General features: G+C 44.7%; 1 protein-coding gene across 9 annotated transcripts in view; it reads left to right on the forward strand.

Annotated features, from left to right (window-relative positions):
* Positions 1-19,287, forward strand: part of Myo1b (myosin Ib) — a 162,277-nt gene that overhangs the window by 22,600 nt on the left and 120,390 nt on the right. For all 9 annotated transcript variants that reach the window (XM_039082950.2, XM_063266575.1, XM_063266578.1 and 6 more), the window contains exon 2: positions 12,919-13,062. In XM_039082950.2, the coding sequence (XP_038938878.1) occupies positions 12,928-13,062 (135 nt within the window). In that variant the 5' untranslated portion in view covers positions 12,919-12,927. The remainder of the gene's footprint in view (positions 1-12,918; positions 13,063-19,287) is intronic.

Genomic DNA, 19,287 nt, shown 5'->3' on the forward strand with positions numbered 1-19,287 from the left:
GTCCTGCTGTTGCTGCATCAGTTGGAGGTTTAAGCAGAACTGTCATTCAGATTCAGTTAATAATTGTAAGCGGACATGTTGTAAACATAGGTTTTAGGAAACATGTTTGGTATCATTTAAAAATTATTATGGCGTGCTGTAAAGGTTGATTTGTTGTCTCAATTCTTCATAAATAGTGCAGAGGGCAGTCAGTAAGAATCGTGATAGCTTTGATCCTCAAAGTGACACTTCCAATATTACAAGGAAAAAAGACCCAGAAATTGATACAGAAAATGCTTCCAAATTATAATGTGGTTGTTGATTTTAATCAACTTTATGTGAATCAACACAACATAGCAAGTTAGCTATTTCTTTTTTTTAATTCTTTTCAAATTACAAAGTAGCTTTGCCTTCTGAGTTTATATTATCGGGGTTTTGGGGGGTTACATCTTAGCTATTTTTGTTTGATTGCTTCTCAACTAGTAAACATTCATGAGATCCTAAAGTAAACGTACAAACATCTCTCTCCCTTTGTTTACATAGTTTATTTTTCTGAATTTCTTTTCTAAGGACTTTCCTTATTCTTAAGTCGCGGCTACAGAGCCAATACTAAAGCTGCACTTTCAAGGAATATACTTTTGCTAATATGTAGGCTCACTAATGTGTAATTTTGATCTCATAACTTAAGTTCTTTCATAGCCAGATGGATTTTTAAAGGTAGCTGATGATCGTGTGGATAGCTGTAAACACACAGAATCCGTGTATGCTGGGGGTTAACTGCGTCCTGTTTATTTTATGCCTATCTTTCTGTGGTGTCTAAAGTCAGACTTTAATACGTGTTTTTCACGATGAAACAGATGGCTGCTTTCCCTTGCTTCTCAGAAAATGGCATTGAGATTTTTGCGGACTGGCATTTGCTGACGTTTTGGTTTTTTTTTTTTTTTTTTTTTTTTAGAACATTCTTTAGAATTCCCCACATGAAGGAAATCAGCCTTTTTAGAATTAATCCTGCCAGCAGGGATGGAAACAGGGACAGGAGGCTATAGAAGCAAACTTGGGGAGACTGTGTTATGGACTTCTGTGGGGAAACTGAGGCTTGGAGAAGTGCCATTGTGCCTGAAGTCTCATGGGCACACTGAGCCGGATCTGGAGGTGGGCTCTTCTGGGTTTAAATAATCTGATGAAGTTGTAAAGGAAGCAAAAGGCTAGGATGTAGCTTAGTGGTAGATCACTTGCTGGTATTCGGTGGGCCAGGCTTTGAATGGACAGATGGTGTAAGCAGAGGGAGAGGGCTGGCAGGGCACTAGAGGACTTTGGTGGGATTTTTATCCTGTGGAACAAAACGAGCTTGGTACCTTCTGATTAGTAAGTGGATTCTTTTGGAAGGGTAGTTAGTTTCCCCGATGGCTGTGTTCGGTTTAATAATTACTTGGCGCTCTTGGCACCTGTGGATCTGCCAGGGCCAATGAGAACTGTCAGCTTGCCGGTTATATTTGAGTAGTTTCACATCCACACTGGGGTTCCAGCGTTCGCCAATCTAAACATTTGACTCCTTGGAATCTTTTTATCCGCCTTGAGGTAATGGATTGAGAAGTCTGATGGTTATAATTAGCACATTCCCTCGTACAGCTGAGTTTGTGTTTCTGGATGGAGCGGCGGTTTATGGTGTTTGACTACCTTGTCCCAAAGGGATTGTAGCCCTTCAGACATTAGCTCATTGATTCTTGTAATGTTGCTCCCTGTGAGTTGTGTAGCATGATTACAGGTTCCCTCATACAGGTTCTGCACTCCTGGGCTTGTGGAAGGTGAGGGATGCTTCTGTGGGGTGTGAGGAAGCAAGGGAGGGAGGGCAGGATGCAGCTCTTCGGTGAGCCTTGGTGAGATGTCCTTTCCTGATGTTCCTGACACAACTTAGCAGACCTAACTCTGGGAAGTGACAGTAGGGACATGGTGTGGGCTGCACTTCCTCCTGGGGAATGCGCGTTGGTTACTTTGCTGCTGTCACAAGGGCTGCTTAAAAAAAGGAGCATTTATGTTGGCTCACGGTTCAAGTGTGCAGTGTGTCACCGAGAAGTCCTGACATGGTGAGGGGTGCTGGTGCTCAGCTAAGCATTGAACGCCAGCTCTCAAATGGCGCCAAACACATTATAGTGTTTTTTTCCATCTGATAAAACCAAACCAGAAGCTCCCCCTCTGACACTTCCAGAAGTTCATCTCTAGGTGATTCTAGATCCTGTTTTTTGGCAGTGAGACTAATGGAGATTTAAGGTAGGACTCCAGGAGAGCAGGGGTCTTTTGCAAAAGAGGTGACTAGATTAGGCACCTGGATATTCTTAGGAGAAGACAGATAGAAGAGCATGTGTGCTCTTAAGGTCAAAAGAAGAAAGCCATTTGTGCTGTGTTTCTTCTCTGTCAGTCTGTGTACACCTTTGCTCTCGTCCTGAGTTTGGGGATCAGAAATTGGAATTTCAGAGGTGAATTCCCTTGGATTCCAGTCTTGACTCTATGATTGCCAAGCCTGAGATGGATGTACTGACTGTACCAATATGAATCTAGGGTCCTTCCTTGTACCAGGTACATCTAACCCACAGCCTGTGGAGCTAGCTATGGCCCAGGATAGCTGTGACTATGGCCTAACACACAAATTGTAAACTCATTTAAGTATTAATTTTTTTTTCAGTTTCTTTTTGGTAACATCATCTTACTGTTCCCGAGCATGACTTTTTTGGATGACATTGCATTACATTTATTTATAGGTCATGTGCCAGGTAAACCATTTCTGCATGACTTGGGTAATGCACAGTGAGACAGACATCTTACCTCTGGGTTGCTATGAAGAGCTTGGTAATTTAGGACTCAGATCAAAGGGTGTGTGCATAAAACAGCAAGTGCAGGGTGGTTCTAAGGCCCTTAGCATGGTACATTCTTCCTGACTCTCACAGAGGAACAACCTCTAGGAGCCAGTGTTTTCTCTGTTGGAAGGCTTTGCCTGGGATGTGATGCCTGACCCCTGCTCTCTATGAGTTATTCTCCTCCATCAGGAGACCTGGTGGATACGGTGGTTAGTAATCTAAAGCCTTCACTGTTCTGGCGCCTCAAGAATCCTCCGGATTAGTCTAGATGATATATTAACCATATTTGCTTTCCACAGCTGGAAACAGCCTCCCTGCCTCCCAGGTCTCCATCTCTTTATGAACTGCAAGGTCTCCATGCTATTTTCCAGGCCCCACAGCCTGCCTGGGAGTGAGTGGACATTGGCTTCTAGGCAGCTCTTGTTGATCAAGCCGGTTTGCATGCTCAGGTAGAAACCAACCTTAACCTTGGTCAGTGGTGGTTTCGTCCATTTCTGGTTTTGCAGAGACACCCTCTGGGGTGTTAACCCCGAGATAACCTAATGTCATCACTCTTACATGGGGCTGTTAGCATATGGGCTTCCATTTGTAGTTATCTGCTTACTCTCAGCCCTGTCCGTAGCTGTTTGATCTTTACTGCCTGTCCCCTAGCCAAGAACTCTAATAAAAGCCCTCTGGGCAGCAATCTAGTAGACTTAGCAGGAGGCCTTAGAGGAAGGCTGGTGGTGGGCCTCCTTCCCATGTATTGGCTTTACCAATGAAATAAGACTGGAAGGTCAACTAACTATAATTTGTGACATAAATACAGGAGCTAGACACTACCATAAATTTCTCTTAGCAAGCAGGTTGGTGGGAGTGAAAATGAGCATAGCCTGAACCTTGTCACAAATGCACGTCAGCCCTCTTTCTCTCTTTTTTTTTTAAAAGATTTATTTATTCATTTATTATATATAAGTACACTGTAGCTGTCTTCAGATACACCAGAAGAGGGCATTGAATCTCTTTACAGATGGTTGTGAGCCACCATGTGGTTGCTGGGAATTGAACTCAGGACCTCTGGAAGAGCAGTCGGGTGCTCTTAACCGCTGAGCCATCTCTCCAGCCCCCTCTTTCTCACATACACTGAACAACAGAAGTCACCCCCGTGGTCGTGTGGTCCACTAAACCTAGCTCTTGAGAACTACATGTACCAGGACCTGTCTGTATCGAGAGTGCCGGCTTGCCTTTCTCGGGAGGAGCAGGCAGGAGGTGTGTCACAGTGCCTGAGATGCTGCGACACACACTAGACAGAGTTGGCTTAAGCAGTGGACATTTATTTCTTACAGCTCTGGAAGCTGCGAAGTTCAAAATTTGGTTTCTACCGAGTCTCTTCTTGCTGACTTGCAGAAACATTGGCGTCTCCTCACGTTTATGGTTTTTGTAAAGACAGAATCTCCTTATGTCCTTCCTGGTAGCTTTTAAAGCCTTTTCTTTTTCAAAGGCCTCACCTCTAGTACTGCAGAACTGGGAAACAGGGCTTGCGATGGGAGAACACAGCATCCGGTCGGTAACCGCTGGCTGACTTGGAGTGTGCTCCCTAGATCAGTGAGTCCTCACACTGTTAGATAAGGCTAGGCCGTGTCTAAGTGAAGAAGCCCAGTGGACCTCTGAGGCTCAGAACTGGACCCGTGGCATCTGAAGCTTTACTCTCTGTCCCAGGGCTCTGTTTCAGGCATCATTCTTTCCTTCAGAGGGGGGGGGGTGAGCTCTGCAAGGCTCCCCTAAATGAAACTGGTTCTCAGCATCTCCACAAGTCTCCACGTCACTGCTTGCAGCCTCCTGGCCATGGTTTGTGTGTCCTGGTGCCAGCCTGCGGAAGCTGGCACTGTTCTGGCCAGTGTGCACTGCCCACTTAAGCTGTGGCCTGGTTGATGATGCTGCTGTTAGAGACCTTTGGAAGCCTTGGCATGCTGATGTGGGATTTGTCCTAGAGAGACTTCAAAAGAGGAGATTAGGGAGGAAGGCAAAAAGAGTCCTGAGGTCATGGGTTCTCTGCCAAGAAATCTGTTTGCTTTTGAAGTAAAATATACATAAACGAAATTTATGAGTTTAGCTTTTCCTAAGAATTCTAGTAAATTAAGGATTTAGGCCAAGGTAAGCATCTTGATTTGAGTTTTTTCTTTCTTTCTTTCTTTCTTTCTTTTCTTTTTTTTTTTTTTTTTTTTTGGTTCTTTTTTTTCGGAGCTGGGGACCGAACCCAGGGCCTTGCGCTTCCTAGGTAAGCGCTCTACCACTGAGCTAAATCCCCAGCCCCGAGTTTTTTATTTCTTGCTCATCTGCATTTTCTATTTCTTTTTTCCCTATAGTGGGCACACACTTCTCTTAGTCATGAAAGTGGTCATTTGAAATGCCAAAAGTGGACCGTTTGGCTTGGAAGGTTGCTCAGTAAACAGAAGCATTTGCTGCTCTGAGTTCCATTCCTGACCCATGTGGTCAAAAGAGAGAACAGACTCCCCCCGTTGTCCTCTGACCTCTACATGTGAGCCCTAGCTCACATGTGCCTCGTGTGCACCTTAAATAAATGTAATCAAAAACGTTAAACTGCGGCATTCTGTTGCTGCTCCTGCCTGAACTCTGACTTCTGGGAGTAGTGTGGGGGGAAGGGTACTGTGATTACTCCCGTGTTCTTAACCATTCATACAGTGCCAGAATCTAATCAGGATTAGTTCTGTGCGCGTAGCTCAAACTGAATAAAATGGACATTTAATCCATCCGCAACCCTATCCCCACACCCAAACGATTAGAAGGCTGAGGAAGGAAGTTCTAGTTTTGAGTGCTTGGCTCCTGTTAGGTTCTGAACCTCGAGGTCGAGCTTTTGGTCTCTCTTGTCTTTGTCTTGGGGATTTGATGAGAGTTATTTTGCTCATGACGTCATATTGGCCCAGTTTCCTGACTTAAATGTGTTTTGCATGCCATTCTCAAAAACATTAACTGCTTCATGTGGAGCTACGGGCTTGCTTTTATTTCCTGTCTTATTGTTGCTGTTGTGATTTTTGGGGAAATCCTCAGGCAGCTCGCAGCTCTTCTCATTCTTCTGCCTCCTAACTGTGGCCAAACTTATACAGTGGCAGCTGTGAGGATGCCCATTGCTGTGTGACTCAGACCTTAATAGTCCTTTGCATCTGTGTCTGCCGTTTGTGTTTTCCTGAAAGCTTTCCGTGTAAATGGGGCAGCGCCGTAGACTGGGGAATTACCAAGGAATATGACACGATTCTTACAATGAAGAGCTGGCTTTGTTTAGAAAAGGTATGGCCAGCAAGCAGGGCCACTGTACCTGGAGGTTAATGAGTGGAACCAGAGTCATTTAAAGACATCAGTACTGTTAGGAAGCCCTCCTGTAGCTGCTGTGGCTGGGGCATGCTTCTAAAGATGCTACAACGGTATCAGTACAGTTGCCACAGTGCAATTCTAAGGATGCTATGATGTTTTAAATGCCAGCAAGCAGAAGATAACTTTTCAGTGTTTTACTACGCACAAGTTGTTTTTGGCTTTGCTATAGAGGCTGTTTCAGATTTAAAATACTATGACTTAATATTCTGGACTCATTGAGATGTCAGCTCTAATTCGCTCATGCTCTTTCTAGTACAGAAGTGTTTCTGCTTGAAGTATTCATCGTTGCTGGCCTGTGGTACTCTGAGAACTACAATTTATTCTGGGGGCAATAAGATATCGTTTATTTCCTCTACCCTCCATTTCTTGTTAACTGTTAACTATTGATTATTAATTTGGAATAGCTTTCCGTACTATTGTTTTGATATTGAATGGTGGAGTGCTCATGTACTTCCCATGCTCTTTTGTCCCCATCTCTGTGTGTGGCTGACAGCCAGAGGGATGGCTGTCTCTGTATCTGCAGTATTCATAGTTATGGTGAGTGGTGTGGTAGCCAGCTTGTAATGTAGGGTGAGTGATGGTAGACTAGTTTATTGAACTGTTAGGTTACGGTGGTCCTAAGATGCTTTAGGATAGTTTATCCTACGTACTCTTTCTGATTTTGAAGACAGTTTGAGATGATGCTTTTCATATTTTTTACCTGTGTTTTGTGCTACATAGGTTTCTGGTAAACATAAGCAGTAGTCGTTTTAGAAGTACGTGAGAGGGGTTAGGGATTTAGCTCAGTGATTTAGCTCAAGGCCCTGGGTTCGGTCTCCAGCTCTGAAAAAAAGAAAAGAAAGAAAGAAAAAAAAGCTTAAAAAAGAAAAGTACATGAGAGTAGGAAGAGGAGGGAGCAGCTGCCTCATATGCATGGACAGTGGCTGTAAAGAGCTCACATAGCCATGGGATCATCTGGCACTGGTTAGTTAATGGGCTGGCTGCTGGTTCAATTACCCAGTGATTCAGGGGTCTCTCAGAAGGTCCCCCAGGCATTGTGTTTTATAGATGGCCTCAAGTTAGGGAGGAAGGCTAGATTTCATAAAATAATAAAATCTGCCATCAGCGGCTTGGTACTGTGCATTCAGGACCCTCAGTTTTATGTCAGCTACAGATTTGGTTGAACTACAGACAGAATGAGGATTGCAAGGAGGTCACAAGATGAACAAGGATGCGGTGGGCAGGAAGCAAGGACGGGTGGGAGCTGACAGCAGGAGTTATGCTGCTGACTGGCCACACGGCCACTGTGTGTGACTGTGAGTGTCGTCCTGGCCCTGACCATCTGCTGTCTGCACTCCCAGGGGTGTTAGATGGTTGTGCATAAGCTGGGCTCCTACCTCCTGCTTATGCTGGGATTGGGATTGGGATTGGGATTGGGAGAATGTAGGTCTGCCAGAAACTGGCAGAAACTGCCAGAAACTGGCATTGACTCCCCACAAAAGTCAATGTGACTGGGAACTCCCCGAATGGTAGCGAATGGTAGATCAGGGACGTGTAGGAGTAGGACTGAATGCCTACATAGCCTGCAAGACTCACGTCTACTCTTGAGATCAGCTGACCTCACACAGACACTTCATCTCTGTTGGATCAGATTTGTTTGTTGTTTGAGATAGGGTCTTGCTTGCTATGTAGTTAGTTTAAACATTGTCCCGCCCTCACCTTGTTAGAGAAGGACAGACCTGACTTCACACACACCTTTCTTACTATTACCTGCGTGTAGCAAAACAAAATGCTCCAGACAAAATTATGTATCTCCTCACTGCGCGGCTAAAAAAAACGTGCTGACCCACTGTTTTCTGAGGTCTCTTTTGTGCGTGTGGCTTACACGGCCTCCTCTGAGGGAGGCACTGGGGAGGAGACTTTGTGAGGCTTCTGTACTTCAGCAGTTCTTGTGAGTTAGTCTTGAGGGCTGGTTGTTGGGAAGGGTCAAGCAATCATATATCACTATCAGCCAGAATTTTGCATTCCTTAAAGATGTTTTAAAGGTTGCCTCGTTTCCGTGGACTAATAATGCACACTGAAAATACCACTAAGCCTCGGGAAACTAACCTGAGAATTTGCCTCTTGGCCTTCCTTCCTTCCCTGCAGGGAGCTGTCAGTCTTGGTTGATGGTTGGCTCAGGGTTATTAAGAACTGGAAGAAGCAGAGTGTGGCGCTAACTCCTGGATTCTACCACTTTGCAGAGGGAGGGAGGGCTTATCCCTTTTCAGGCACTGGAAGCCAAACAGGCTTTAGCTGGGCTGCGGCAGGCACAGAGACGCTTCTGAGTGGAAAATTCTTCCCTTGTGGGCCTTTTCAGACAGGCCATTTTCATGAACACATGACTGGCATTCTGAATTGCCTGTATTCAAATCCTCGAATGTTACAGGTATGAGGTCCGAGTCCCCTAGGCATGGCTCCCCGGTGGTTCCAGTAAGAGCTGTTAAATGCGATCTTGTTGGTCTTTGATGTGCAATTCCTGTGTCCTCCCGCCTCCTATCTCATGCCTTAGCTCAGCTAGGTCAAGCCTTTACTTCTGACATTCCACTTCCTGGCACCAGTTTCTTTGGTTCAGCATAAGATGCTTTCTGGTGCACATAGTTGAGAGAGCTAAGGGGGCTCACATCATGGAAACATTGAGGAATGAGGTGTCAGGGACCTTTTGCAATTTGATCCAGAGATTTATGATGTCACTAGAAGCCCTTCACTAATAATTTTCAGTAATTTTCCTGCCTCGCCTCTACCATGTGCTGTTCTCTCTTGGGACTAGTCTATTTGGTGTGAGCAGGGTGGTTGAGCCATCCCAAGTGTCCAGTCTGCAAGCCTGCCCATCAGAGGTGGACAGGACTTTGATGGCGAGACTCCGGCCAGCATCAGATTCAGTCAGCCTTGAGTCAGAAACAGTGACTAGGAGACGGTGCTGTATTGATTGAGTTAATGTATATATGATATGTTTGTGCTAACACCTGGAGTTGAAGGTGTTAGCTCTCCTTTGAGAGCTTTTGGGAATGGGAACTACATACGCACGTGTGCGCGCGCACACACAACACACACACACACACACACACACACACACACACACACACACACCACACCCCTTTTGGTTTGATATTCACACACATATTTGTATATCACAGTGCCCTAATACATCACCATTTTCCTATATGGAAACCATGGAACTTCTTTTGAAGTCTTAAGGAAACATTGTTTAGCAAATGCTTCTGAAATTTGTTTTCATGGCTAGTCCTAACTCTGTCAGAGAAGAAAAAAAAATCATTTTTTTCTTGGTAGAGCAAATATGCCAGATATTTTTAATTAGGATCTCAAAGTGAACTCAGCTTATGCTAGAGGTAATGGCTCTAATGTACTTGAAGCAGAGTATGGACACAGTTCATTTTCAGGAAGGTATGGAAGTGTTCCCACCACGTTTCCTGTGTCCTCTTTTTACCTTTAATGATGGGAACCATCATGACGTCATGCCCCCAAAACCTCCATGCTAAAGAGACAAACTTGTAATGAAATGAATTTTATATTGGCTTTTCAGTTTGGTTTGTTTTATTGGAATATTATATTTTGCAAAAAATTGTATTTTCAGTTTTTATCAATTTTCCGAATTGATTTGTACCTGCGTATGATTGTGTGTCCTACGACTAGGATAGAATGTCAAAGCTGGCTGACCGTGAGCTTCCTTGAAACACGGTGGTAGGGATGGTGAAGCAGGCTTAGTTAACTGTGGCAGGCTGGCTGCTTAATTACCAGCACCTGCAGCCAGCAGGTATTGCCTTTCCAGCTGCTTCTATTAATAGACTCAATTCAGAAATCCACCCAGGGCAGATTTCCCATTCAGCCACTTCCCTCCTTTAAGTTGCAGGTTTAAGATGGTTATTTTTGCTACCCTTTTCAAGCTGACTTCTCCCTTAATCCCTAAGCCCTCTTCTCTCACCTGCCAAATTAGGTGTAATGCCTTTACAGACCCAGAGTGGTTTTGGCACAGTATGAGCCTGAGAACTTGAAATTTGATTAAAATATTTATTGTGACAAAGTTGGGCGTGACCAATCCTTCCGTGGATGTCTCCTGGCTGCTGCTCAAATCCATGGAAATGGCAGGCACCTCCCACCTGCCCCTGCTTGGTTCTGAGATGGAGCCTGATCTACCTCAATTCAGGAACCAGTCCTTGATCCTTGCTTGTTGCGTTTTAGTGGTTCCTGGGACTACTTATTCTAAAGGTGTGGTTGCCCTGAAACGAAATCATATATTAGTAAATAAATAAAATAAAATAATAAAATAAAATAGATCTCTTCTCTTGAGTCCTAAGTACTTACTTGATTCAAACATATTGGAGCAAGTCTTGTTTCTTTCATAGTCTCTTTTTTGACTTTTCGAGTTTTTTGCTTTGTTTTTTTAAAACAGTCAGAAATAACAGACATGTTTGTGGAGATCTATCTGTCTATCTATTTATCTATCTATCCATCCATCCATCCGTGTGTGTGTGTGTGTGTGTGTGTGTGTGTGTGTGTGTGTGTGTGTGTGTTTTGCTAGTAATTTGCAACAATGAATTACTTAGTTACTGGGTCTTCCTGTTTCTCTTTATAACTTCAAGAAGATGCGCTTTCTCTTTCCTCTAAGGAACTTGGCCATTTGCACCAGAAGATGAGGGTTAACTTAAATTGCTAAGATTTAAGCACGCAGACCATCCTATGGCTATGGTCTAGCGTGAAGGGGGCACTCCATGTGGAAAGAATCGAGTGGACTTTGCACCTAGTGCCAGGGGCGTGCCTACGTAAATTTATTATAATATTCACAAATGTTGTGGCTGTTAGCACCTTGATGTCAATTTAAGCCTGACTTCTGCCCTGGATATGCTTTTTTTGGAATGGGACGGTGAGTGTGTGTGGTAACGGAAAAGCTGACGACATGCATTACCTAAGAGACACGCCATATCCAGTCCTCAGTTAAGACACTGAAGGGACTTCGGTTCTCTCCACAGTGCGGGGAGGTTGGGAGTTGTGTTGGTTAGCATTCCTCTGTGGGCTGTGGCCAGCAGCTTCCATACAAGATGTAGAATGCCACTGTTACAGGGAGCCTTTGTTTCCAAACGGGTAGGTAGCCTTTCCCACTGAGCCAAAGGAAAGGTAGTATTTGGGTCTAGTCATTGTGGGTTAAACCGTTTTGCTGTTAGGTCAGCTAGTCAAGATGAAAATTGAGAATACCGTGACCACCCTTGGCAGGTCGCATTGGCTAGGCAGCCTGTTTACTAGCGGATTGTGCTCTTTGTAAGTTATCTTCCGGTACCTGCGATGAAGCTTCTTCCCATAGCTACAGCATCCAAGGAACGATGGGATTCTTTTGGTCTGTTTGTTTTTGAGACACGGTTTGACTCTGTAGCTTTGGCTGTGCTGGAACTCACCTTGTAGACCACACTGGTCTCACACTCACGGAGATAAGTCTGCCTCTCTGTCTCCTGAGTGCTGGATTCAGAGGCATGTGCCACTATGCCATGGGCTTCTTTTTTTTTTTTTTTCTGGTTTTGCGTTTTTATTGGGGTTTATCATGGGCAGGAGGAACTGCCACCATAAAGTATGCCCCTCCCACCAAGCAGGTCCATTCTAATCCTCCTCCCGGGCCTTCTGCGACTTTTTCTTTTTCTTTGTGCTGCTCTTTGTGCAGCTTGCAGCAGCCTCAGGCTCCTCAGAAAATTTCCTTTTCTTCTTAGGGGTGCCATGGGCTTCTTTAACACCACGTACAGAGCATTTATTTATAAGCAGTCGCAAGAAGATGAGCATCAAGTTTTTTTCTCACTTAAAAAACCATTTATTTACTTTTGCATGTGTCTTGCTGACGTGGTAAGCGTGTGCTCCTGTGTAGCGTGCAGATCCTATGACAACTGCTGAGTGCCCCTTTTCTCCTTAGGTCCCGGGAACTGAACTCAGATTGTCAGGCTTGGTGGCCAATGCCTTTACCCACTGAGGCATCTTACTGGCTCGATTTCCTCATATACATTTTAAAATCATTATGTATGTTTTGGGGCGGGTGTGTGCCTGTCGTGGTATGTGTGCCCAGGAGTCCGATGAGAAACTACAGGAGTCGGTTCTTTCCTTTCATCTGATGGGTTAGGAGGGTTGAGCTCAGGCGAGCTGGCTCGGCGGCCAGTCCTTTCCTCACTCAGCCATCTCACCAGGGTAGCCTATGTTAACACTGAATTAGCCATATCTCTAGTAGGGTTATTGTGAGTTTATCACTAAATGTACAGTTCTCTGGTATGGTGAGCAGTGAGGGTTACTGGCATCGTTTAAAAGCGCAATTTCTTGGGGGAAATGCACTGTAAATTAACCTTGGACAGCTGAAGCTTGTCATCATAGAGGAAGCCGGTTCATATAAAGACCCAGTCCGACATTGCTATGCAAGGGCTGGCGGCAAGGGTGGTTTGAAGTTTTGGGAAGAGACGCAGCTGGCCTGTGCCAGTTGTGGTTGGAGATGGCACAGTGTGACAGTGGCTTTGGTTCCCGGTTGGAAGCTTCTGTAGATGGACTTTGCCTGGGAGGATGGATGGGGGGTAGGTTTGTTTGGGCAGTAGGTTGACATCATGGCAACTAAAGCAGTTTGGATTGCCAGGCAGGTGGAGGTCATTTTCCCCGTCATACGAAGAGCTCCTCTGAAAGCGTTTTGCTCACTCCTCTGACTCCTCTCTCTCTTTCCCAGCTGGAAACCATGGCCAAGAAGGAGGTAAAATCCTCACTTCTGGACAATATGATCGGCGTTGGAGATACGGTTCTCTTGGAGCCTCTCAACGAGGAGACATTCATCGACAACCTGAAGAAGCGCTTCGATCACAATGAGATATATGTGAGTGCCTGGAGGCTTTGTGCCTCACACTTGCTTTCTTTGCTCTTTGTTCCTAAGCATTCAGACGGTTTTGAGTGTTTACCGGACTGGCATAGGCACCGCACCGATGGATGAGCCTGGTGTTTCCCAACGAGTTTAAACACCAGCTGCACGAAGGGCATTGCACATGGGTGCGCTCATGCCAACCCAAGTGTGGGTGTTTCAGTCCCTCCCTCTGAGGACATCGGTTCAGAGCGTCGAGATCCATTGGCATCTTGGATGCCTTCAGAGGATTAGAACACTGGCCACTCAGAAGGTATTGGCCAAAACAGGGCTGTGAGCTCTCAGAAAAGACTGGAACGTGTGTGGAGAGGGACTGCAGTAGACTGCTAGATTAGTGCCGGTTTCCTGGAGACCAGCATCATTATGGCTGCTGTTAGTATAGCGGCACGCATGAAGAGGCAGCATGAGCTAAAAAACAGATTTATCTCCAGCCCTTGTATGTGTTGACATAAAGGTGTGGTAGGAATTCAACCAATGAAATGGGGTATTGATTTTCAATGTGAGAGGCCGAGAAGCAAGCACAATCAGTTGGACAGAGGTAGTGTGAATAGATTTTTGCCTTGCTTCCGAGCTCTTTCCTTCTTTAAGAAATGTGTTTCTGTGCATCAGAATGAGCTGCATTATTGGAACGGGCAGCATTTTTTTTTTTTTTATTGATGTGTGGAGGAACTAGAAATAAATAGATGGAGAGAGAGAGAGAGACCTAAAGGTGAGAACTAGCAAAGCTTTGACTTTTGTAGAACAAACTGAAATTCATATGAAAAATTATAAGCTTTATTATTATTTTTTTGGTCACATAAAGCTTTCTGTTCTATGTAGTCATCTCTTAGTCCCCTGGGACCTCTGTAATAAATAGTATCTTGTAGGTGACATGAGCTTATTTCTTGTAATCTGGAAAGCCCAGGAGGAAAGGACTAGCAGGTTCCAAGGAGAGGGCCTATCTCCTGGCTGATGGACGCAGATGCTGCTATGTCCTCGAAGGAGGAAAGGGGAAGGCCAGTAGGGCCCACAGCGCTAACCACATTCCTGTGGATTCAGCACAATGACCTGTTCACCTCCCAGAGGCTCCCCCTCCAAACCACAGAAGCACTTAAACCACAGCACTCAGGGCAGCTCAAGGGTAGCTCTCACTAAATTTCTTTTGTGAAATAAGTTGCCATCTGGAAGTTTCACAGGAAAGGGAGACTTGTGACTCCTGCTTTTAGGACATCTCTTTGACAACTGGATGCTAATCTGGGAATGGTAACAGTTCAGAGTGTCCTTGAGATGGTAATCCGATGGAAAGGGCATCGAATGCTACTGTGGAACAGGGGAATGGCCTTGTTTGGCTTGGCGTCACCTCCCCTCCTGGTGTAGCAGGATTGCCTTCAGGTGGGAAAGCCTGGCTGTTCTGCAGCTTTAATTGAAAGTATGGTCTGATATCAAATGAAAGATGGTCTGATATCAAATGAAACATGGTCTGATATCAAATGAGAGATGGCCTTTAAACATTGGTCTCTGAAACACGGACAGGAGGAATCAATTATATCCTAACTAATGGCACTGATCATTTTTCTTTTTGGCTCTAAGCAGCACAATTCGCTTTTAGATGAATTGAAAATGGGAGCGGAGAGCATTCTGTGCATTTGAATACCTGACTTGTTGTCGCCACTAAAAGGAAAAGTCTCCCTCATAACAAAGTGGATCTAGCAGACAAAATGTCTGGGTTTCAGCTTGACATAATTTTATTTTCTAAACTATTTTTGGAATGCTCTTTCTGGCTATACGGCAGAAGTGGAAAATTGACTTTAGCTTGTAGATATTGACATCAGTTGTTTTCCATGATCCTTGGTGGCTACTCTTCAGTGAGCCGTGTGCTCTCCCTCCTGTGACTTTAAACATGCCATGTTGGATGACAGTGGAGTCTCTGTTTGCAGTGGTAAAAGGCAGGTTCTAGAGTAATTCGGATAGCGTGATTCTGCTCCCTAAGGTGGGCGTACATTTATGAGTGTGTCTGGCTGTGCTGCATTGATGCTTACATAGAGCAAGGCTTTGTAACTGAGTACAGCGTGGGGTACCATGGACACTGGAGAATTACTGTCCCATCTCTATTTTGTAAGTTAAGCATATACTGCTTTTGCAATAAAAGAAACGCAAGACCTGCATGGTAGATATGGTTATCATGGTTCCCAGCTTCAAACTCCATGCACCCTACCGTAGGAAACCTATTTCTGGCTCTTATTTTGATAATATTCTTGCTTTGCCTTTCTTCGTGGATTACTGTAAAATTGTTTGGCCTGGAACTTTGTTTTTTTTTTTAAAGGATTTATTTATTTCATGCATGTGAGCTGTCTTCAGACCTACCAGAAGTTGGATCCCACTACAGATGGTTGTGAGCCACCATGTGGTTGCTGGGAATTGAACTCAGGACCTCTGGAAGAGCAGTCAGTGCTCTTAACCGCTGAGCCACCTCTCCCCCCTTGGCCTGGAACTTTAACCTAAGTTAAAAATGTCCCAATAATCATCATCATCATACTAGTGTGTGTGTGCGTGCATGTGTGTGCGTGTGTATGCGTGTGTGCGTGTGTGTGTGTATGTGTGTGTGTATGTGTGCACGTGTGTGCGTGTGTGTATGTGTGTGTGTGCGTGTGTGTGTGTTCTCTCTCAGAATAGAAGATGCTGTTGAAATTTGTTGTGTCCACATATAGCTTCACTCAGTTCCTCAGGCAGCCACCTGGGATGAGCCATCCTGCAAGCACGTTAACTTTGTGCTGACAATGCCGGCAGTGGCCAGAAAGTTGGCCTCGACTTGTAAGCTCTTGTGTGATCACAATGTGAGCAATTTCCTGTGTGATCCAGTCATAGGTTGGGAAACTCTGTTTTCCATCCTGCTCTCCATCTCCCTTTCAGCCCTCCCCCACCCAAAAAAAAAAAGATATGGGGTAGTGTCTGTTCTGACAGAGCTGTCCTGAGAGGTACTTTGCTTTGGATGTGGTTTGCCCAGAATAGTCACAGACCCTCAGAGTCGGTGGGTCTCCAGCCAGCTGACTCCCGAGTATGAGAGGGATGGATACCCAGCAAGGGCAGCTCAGTGGCTAGGGAGAGTGAAAGACATATGGGTGCTGAGAAAGCGCTGAAGTAAGGCTGGGGCCACGTTGATGTTGCTGCCACGTAGAAGAATGTGCTCCCACAGGAGGGTGTGTCACGAGCAGTAGGCTGCCTGTGCACCCAAAGGCATGCTTCCCAGACTGGTGCTGTGAACTTCTGATTTACCAGAAAAAGGGTAAATAGATTTTTTTTCAGAGGATCTGGAGCAGAATTCAGTCTAGTGATACAGAGAGGTTTCACCAGCACCTTGCATCCAAAATAGTGTGTAGCTGTATTTATTGTTCCGGAACAAGTGGGTTATTTTGATGTAACTCCTCCCAACCTTCAGAGTAAAACGCAACCCCAGGAATATCTTCTGAAAGGGGTTGACACATTGATCAGATAGTAACGTGCTGGTTCGTGTCTGTGGCCCCAGTCAGTGTTTGCAACTGGCTCAGCTGCCATTCCAAGCCAGGGCTTTGGGTTTGTTTGGTGGGAGATAGGGGAAGATGAAGCGATGGGAGATAGGGGAACAATTGGACTGGCCGGTTAGAAGCAGGCCGGGTCAGAGGCTGTTTGCTGTCATTCCTCACTCTTGGCAGAGTGCAGTGCAAGCTGGGACCAGCTGCCGGCCCTGCCTCTCAGTCTCAGAGGCTCAGTGTGGGGTCAGTGGCTGGGAAATACTAGTTGTGACATTCCCAAGCTCTGCTGTTCTAAGTTCTTTCTGCCCTTTGTCAGCCCTTCCGGCCTCTCCACCCCCACCCTCAGGCGAGCTTGCAGCCAGGGCAGGTCTCATGGGGGCTTTGCTGGGATGGAGGAAGAGGCAGACCTGAGGTTGGATGTTCTGTTTTTAGGGTGACTGGTCAGGACTGCGGTTCTGTCTGGGAACAGGAGAGCTGCAATTTAGGTAAGGACAGGGAGGACAGATATGGAAAGTAAAGAGGCAAGGTGTCTGTCTGCTGGCAGAAGTATTTGTGGTGCCCAGCGGTAAATTTAGTTTGTTTTCTGACTGAATTGTCAGGTTGGGGATCATCTACATATAGCGGTCTGAATTAGCCCAGTTTCAAGAGCTTATGTTAAACTAATTGCACTTGTAAAAGTGACAGCTTGGAAAATCTAGTACAAATTGCCTTAATTTTTAAAAATTCTGGAGGCAGGGATAGAATGGGACCAGACACCTCTGTAACACTCGGTTGTAAAGTACTGGATGTTTGGTTAGTTTTGAACATTGTAACAATTACATGGGTTCATATTTGTACACTTCTCATTTATACACAGTATATATATATACACATATATACGTATATACATTTATTCATGCCATGTGGATCTAACCTATGTTTCTAGAGATACTGTTTACCATAAATGACGTGTCTCTTTCGTTATAAAACAACTTGAGTTTCTCATCTTCTTATTGTTTGTGAACGTGAGGAGTGCTCACTGTGTGAGTGACGTAGCTCAGGGAATTTCCATCCTGTACTGAATGAGAATTTGGACCTTTCGTTTGTTAGCAGAACTCAGAGTTGACATTCAAAGTCAGCTTCATGTTAATTCCTACCTAACTGTCCTCCTGGTTTTTATAATTTCACAATTTCTTCTTAAAAGTCTTTACATTTTTTTTCTTATACAAAAGCCATAAACTTTTGAAAACCATCCAGGCTGCTTAGGCACATGTAACATGGAAACGTGGTTTTCTAGTATCAGATTTCCAGAAGTAATACTGATTACTGCACTGTTTCCGAGTCTTCCAGACTGCTCATTCAAGGAAGGATGCTCTTTTGGTTCTAGAGTTGGAAATAAGAGGTTCTCTTTCCTTAGACACCCTAGACCCATCGAGGTTTGAGTGGGACAAAGTTAATCTTCAATGCCATTTCTACTTCTGCCTAAACTAGGTTGGGAAGGGAGGGAGAGAGCCCACCCAGACCTGTTCTAGTGAAATGCCTAGACTGCAGTGTGTGTGTGTCGCTCTCCTGAGAAAGGTGGAGAGCAAATTGTGTGTTCAGTTGGGAGTTTGGAATGCCAACATGACCTGGAAGCCTGGATAGAGCCAGGAACTTCAATCGTGAGGTGTAGAGAAATGTCGTGCCTGGTTCTAAGGACAGCCTGTCTCTTGCATGCTTTAGGAGGGCAGTCAATGTTGATAACAATGTGTCAGTTTTTAATCTGTCCAGACTTTCGTAAAACCCATGGTAACTGGAAAATCTTTAACTGTGCCTGCCAATGCACAGTTGCCTCTTAACTGCTAGTCTTAGAGTTACTTCAGGTTGAGGTTCTATATTGTTCTTGCAATATTTGTATAATATTATAAATATTTATAATCGTTTAACTCAAGTATTCTGGTTGAAGCTACACCTGTAGTTGGATTTGGAGGACATGAAGACCTCAGAAAAGACCTCTGTTGGAAGCAGTTTGATGGGCACCCTGGAACAGAGGCCTGACCTGAGGTCTGGCCCTGCCACTTTTGTGTATGAGATCTGGGAAAAGTCCATAAATGCTATGAATACTTTAGATCCTATATGTTTTAGTTAATTTAGTTCTTAGAGAGTCTTTCGTGCTGTAACATTTTTATTTTACATATGCCAAAACATTCTTAGGCAGGCTCAGTGTCTGTTCCATGCTCGCTGTGGATATAGAATGGACCTGGGATTTATATCCAGGAAATGCAGTGCTGGAGGTCATGTGCGAATGATAGTTCTGTTGACCTTACATGAATATCAAATGGCTCACTAACATGGAAGCCTGTTTACTTTCCTAAGTAGTTGTATATAAAATAGAAATTTGCATAGGCTTTGAAATAAGTCTGTTTCTAAGTGACTTAGCTGAATAGTGGGTTTGATAATTAGTATTCTTGCCATGTATTGACAGAGAACTCAGTGGTACAGTTGAATGAACTTATCAGACATGGATAAGAACGTCGGGTTCTCAAGTCACATGTTATCATGCCATAAGTCAAAGCAGAAAGACATCAACCAAGAAGATTATCACATTACCCCTCTCCCCCAAACAAAACAAAATAAACCAAGCAGAGAACAGCTCGAGGAAAGAATGTTGTTCGTCATATTACGTGAAGTACAAGTGATTGGTGGGTCCTCATGGTCCTTCTTCTTTATGAACACA

This window comes from Rattus norvegicus, chromosome 9, assembly GCF_036323735.1.
Source record: "Rattus norvegicus strain BN/NHsdMcwi chromosome 9, GRCr8, whole genome shotgun sequence".
NCBI classification, from domain to species: domain Eukaryota; kingdom Metazoa; phylum Chordata; class Mammalia; order Rodentia; family Muridae; genus Rattus; species Rattus norvegicus.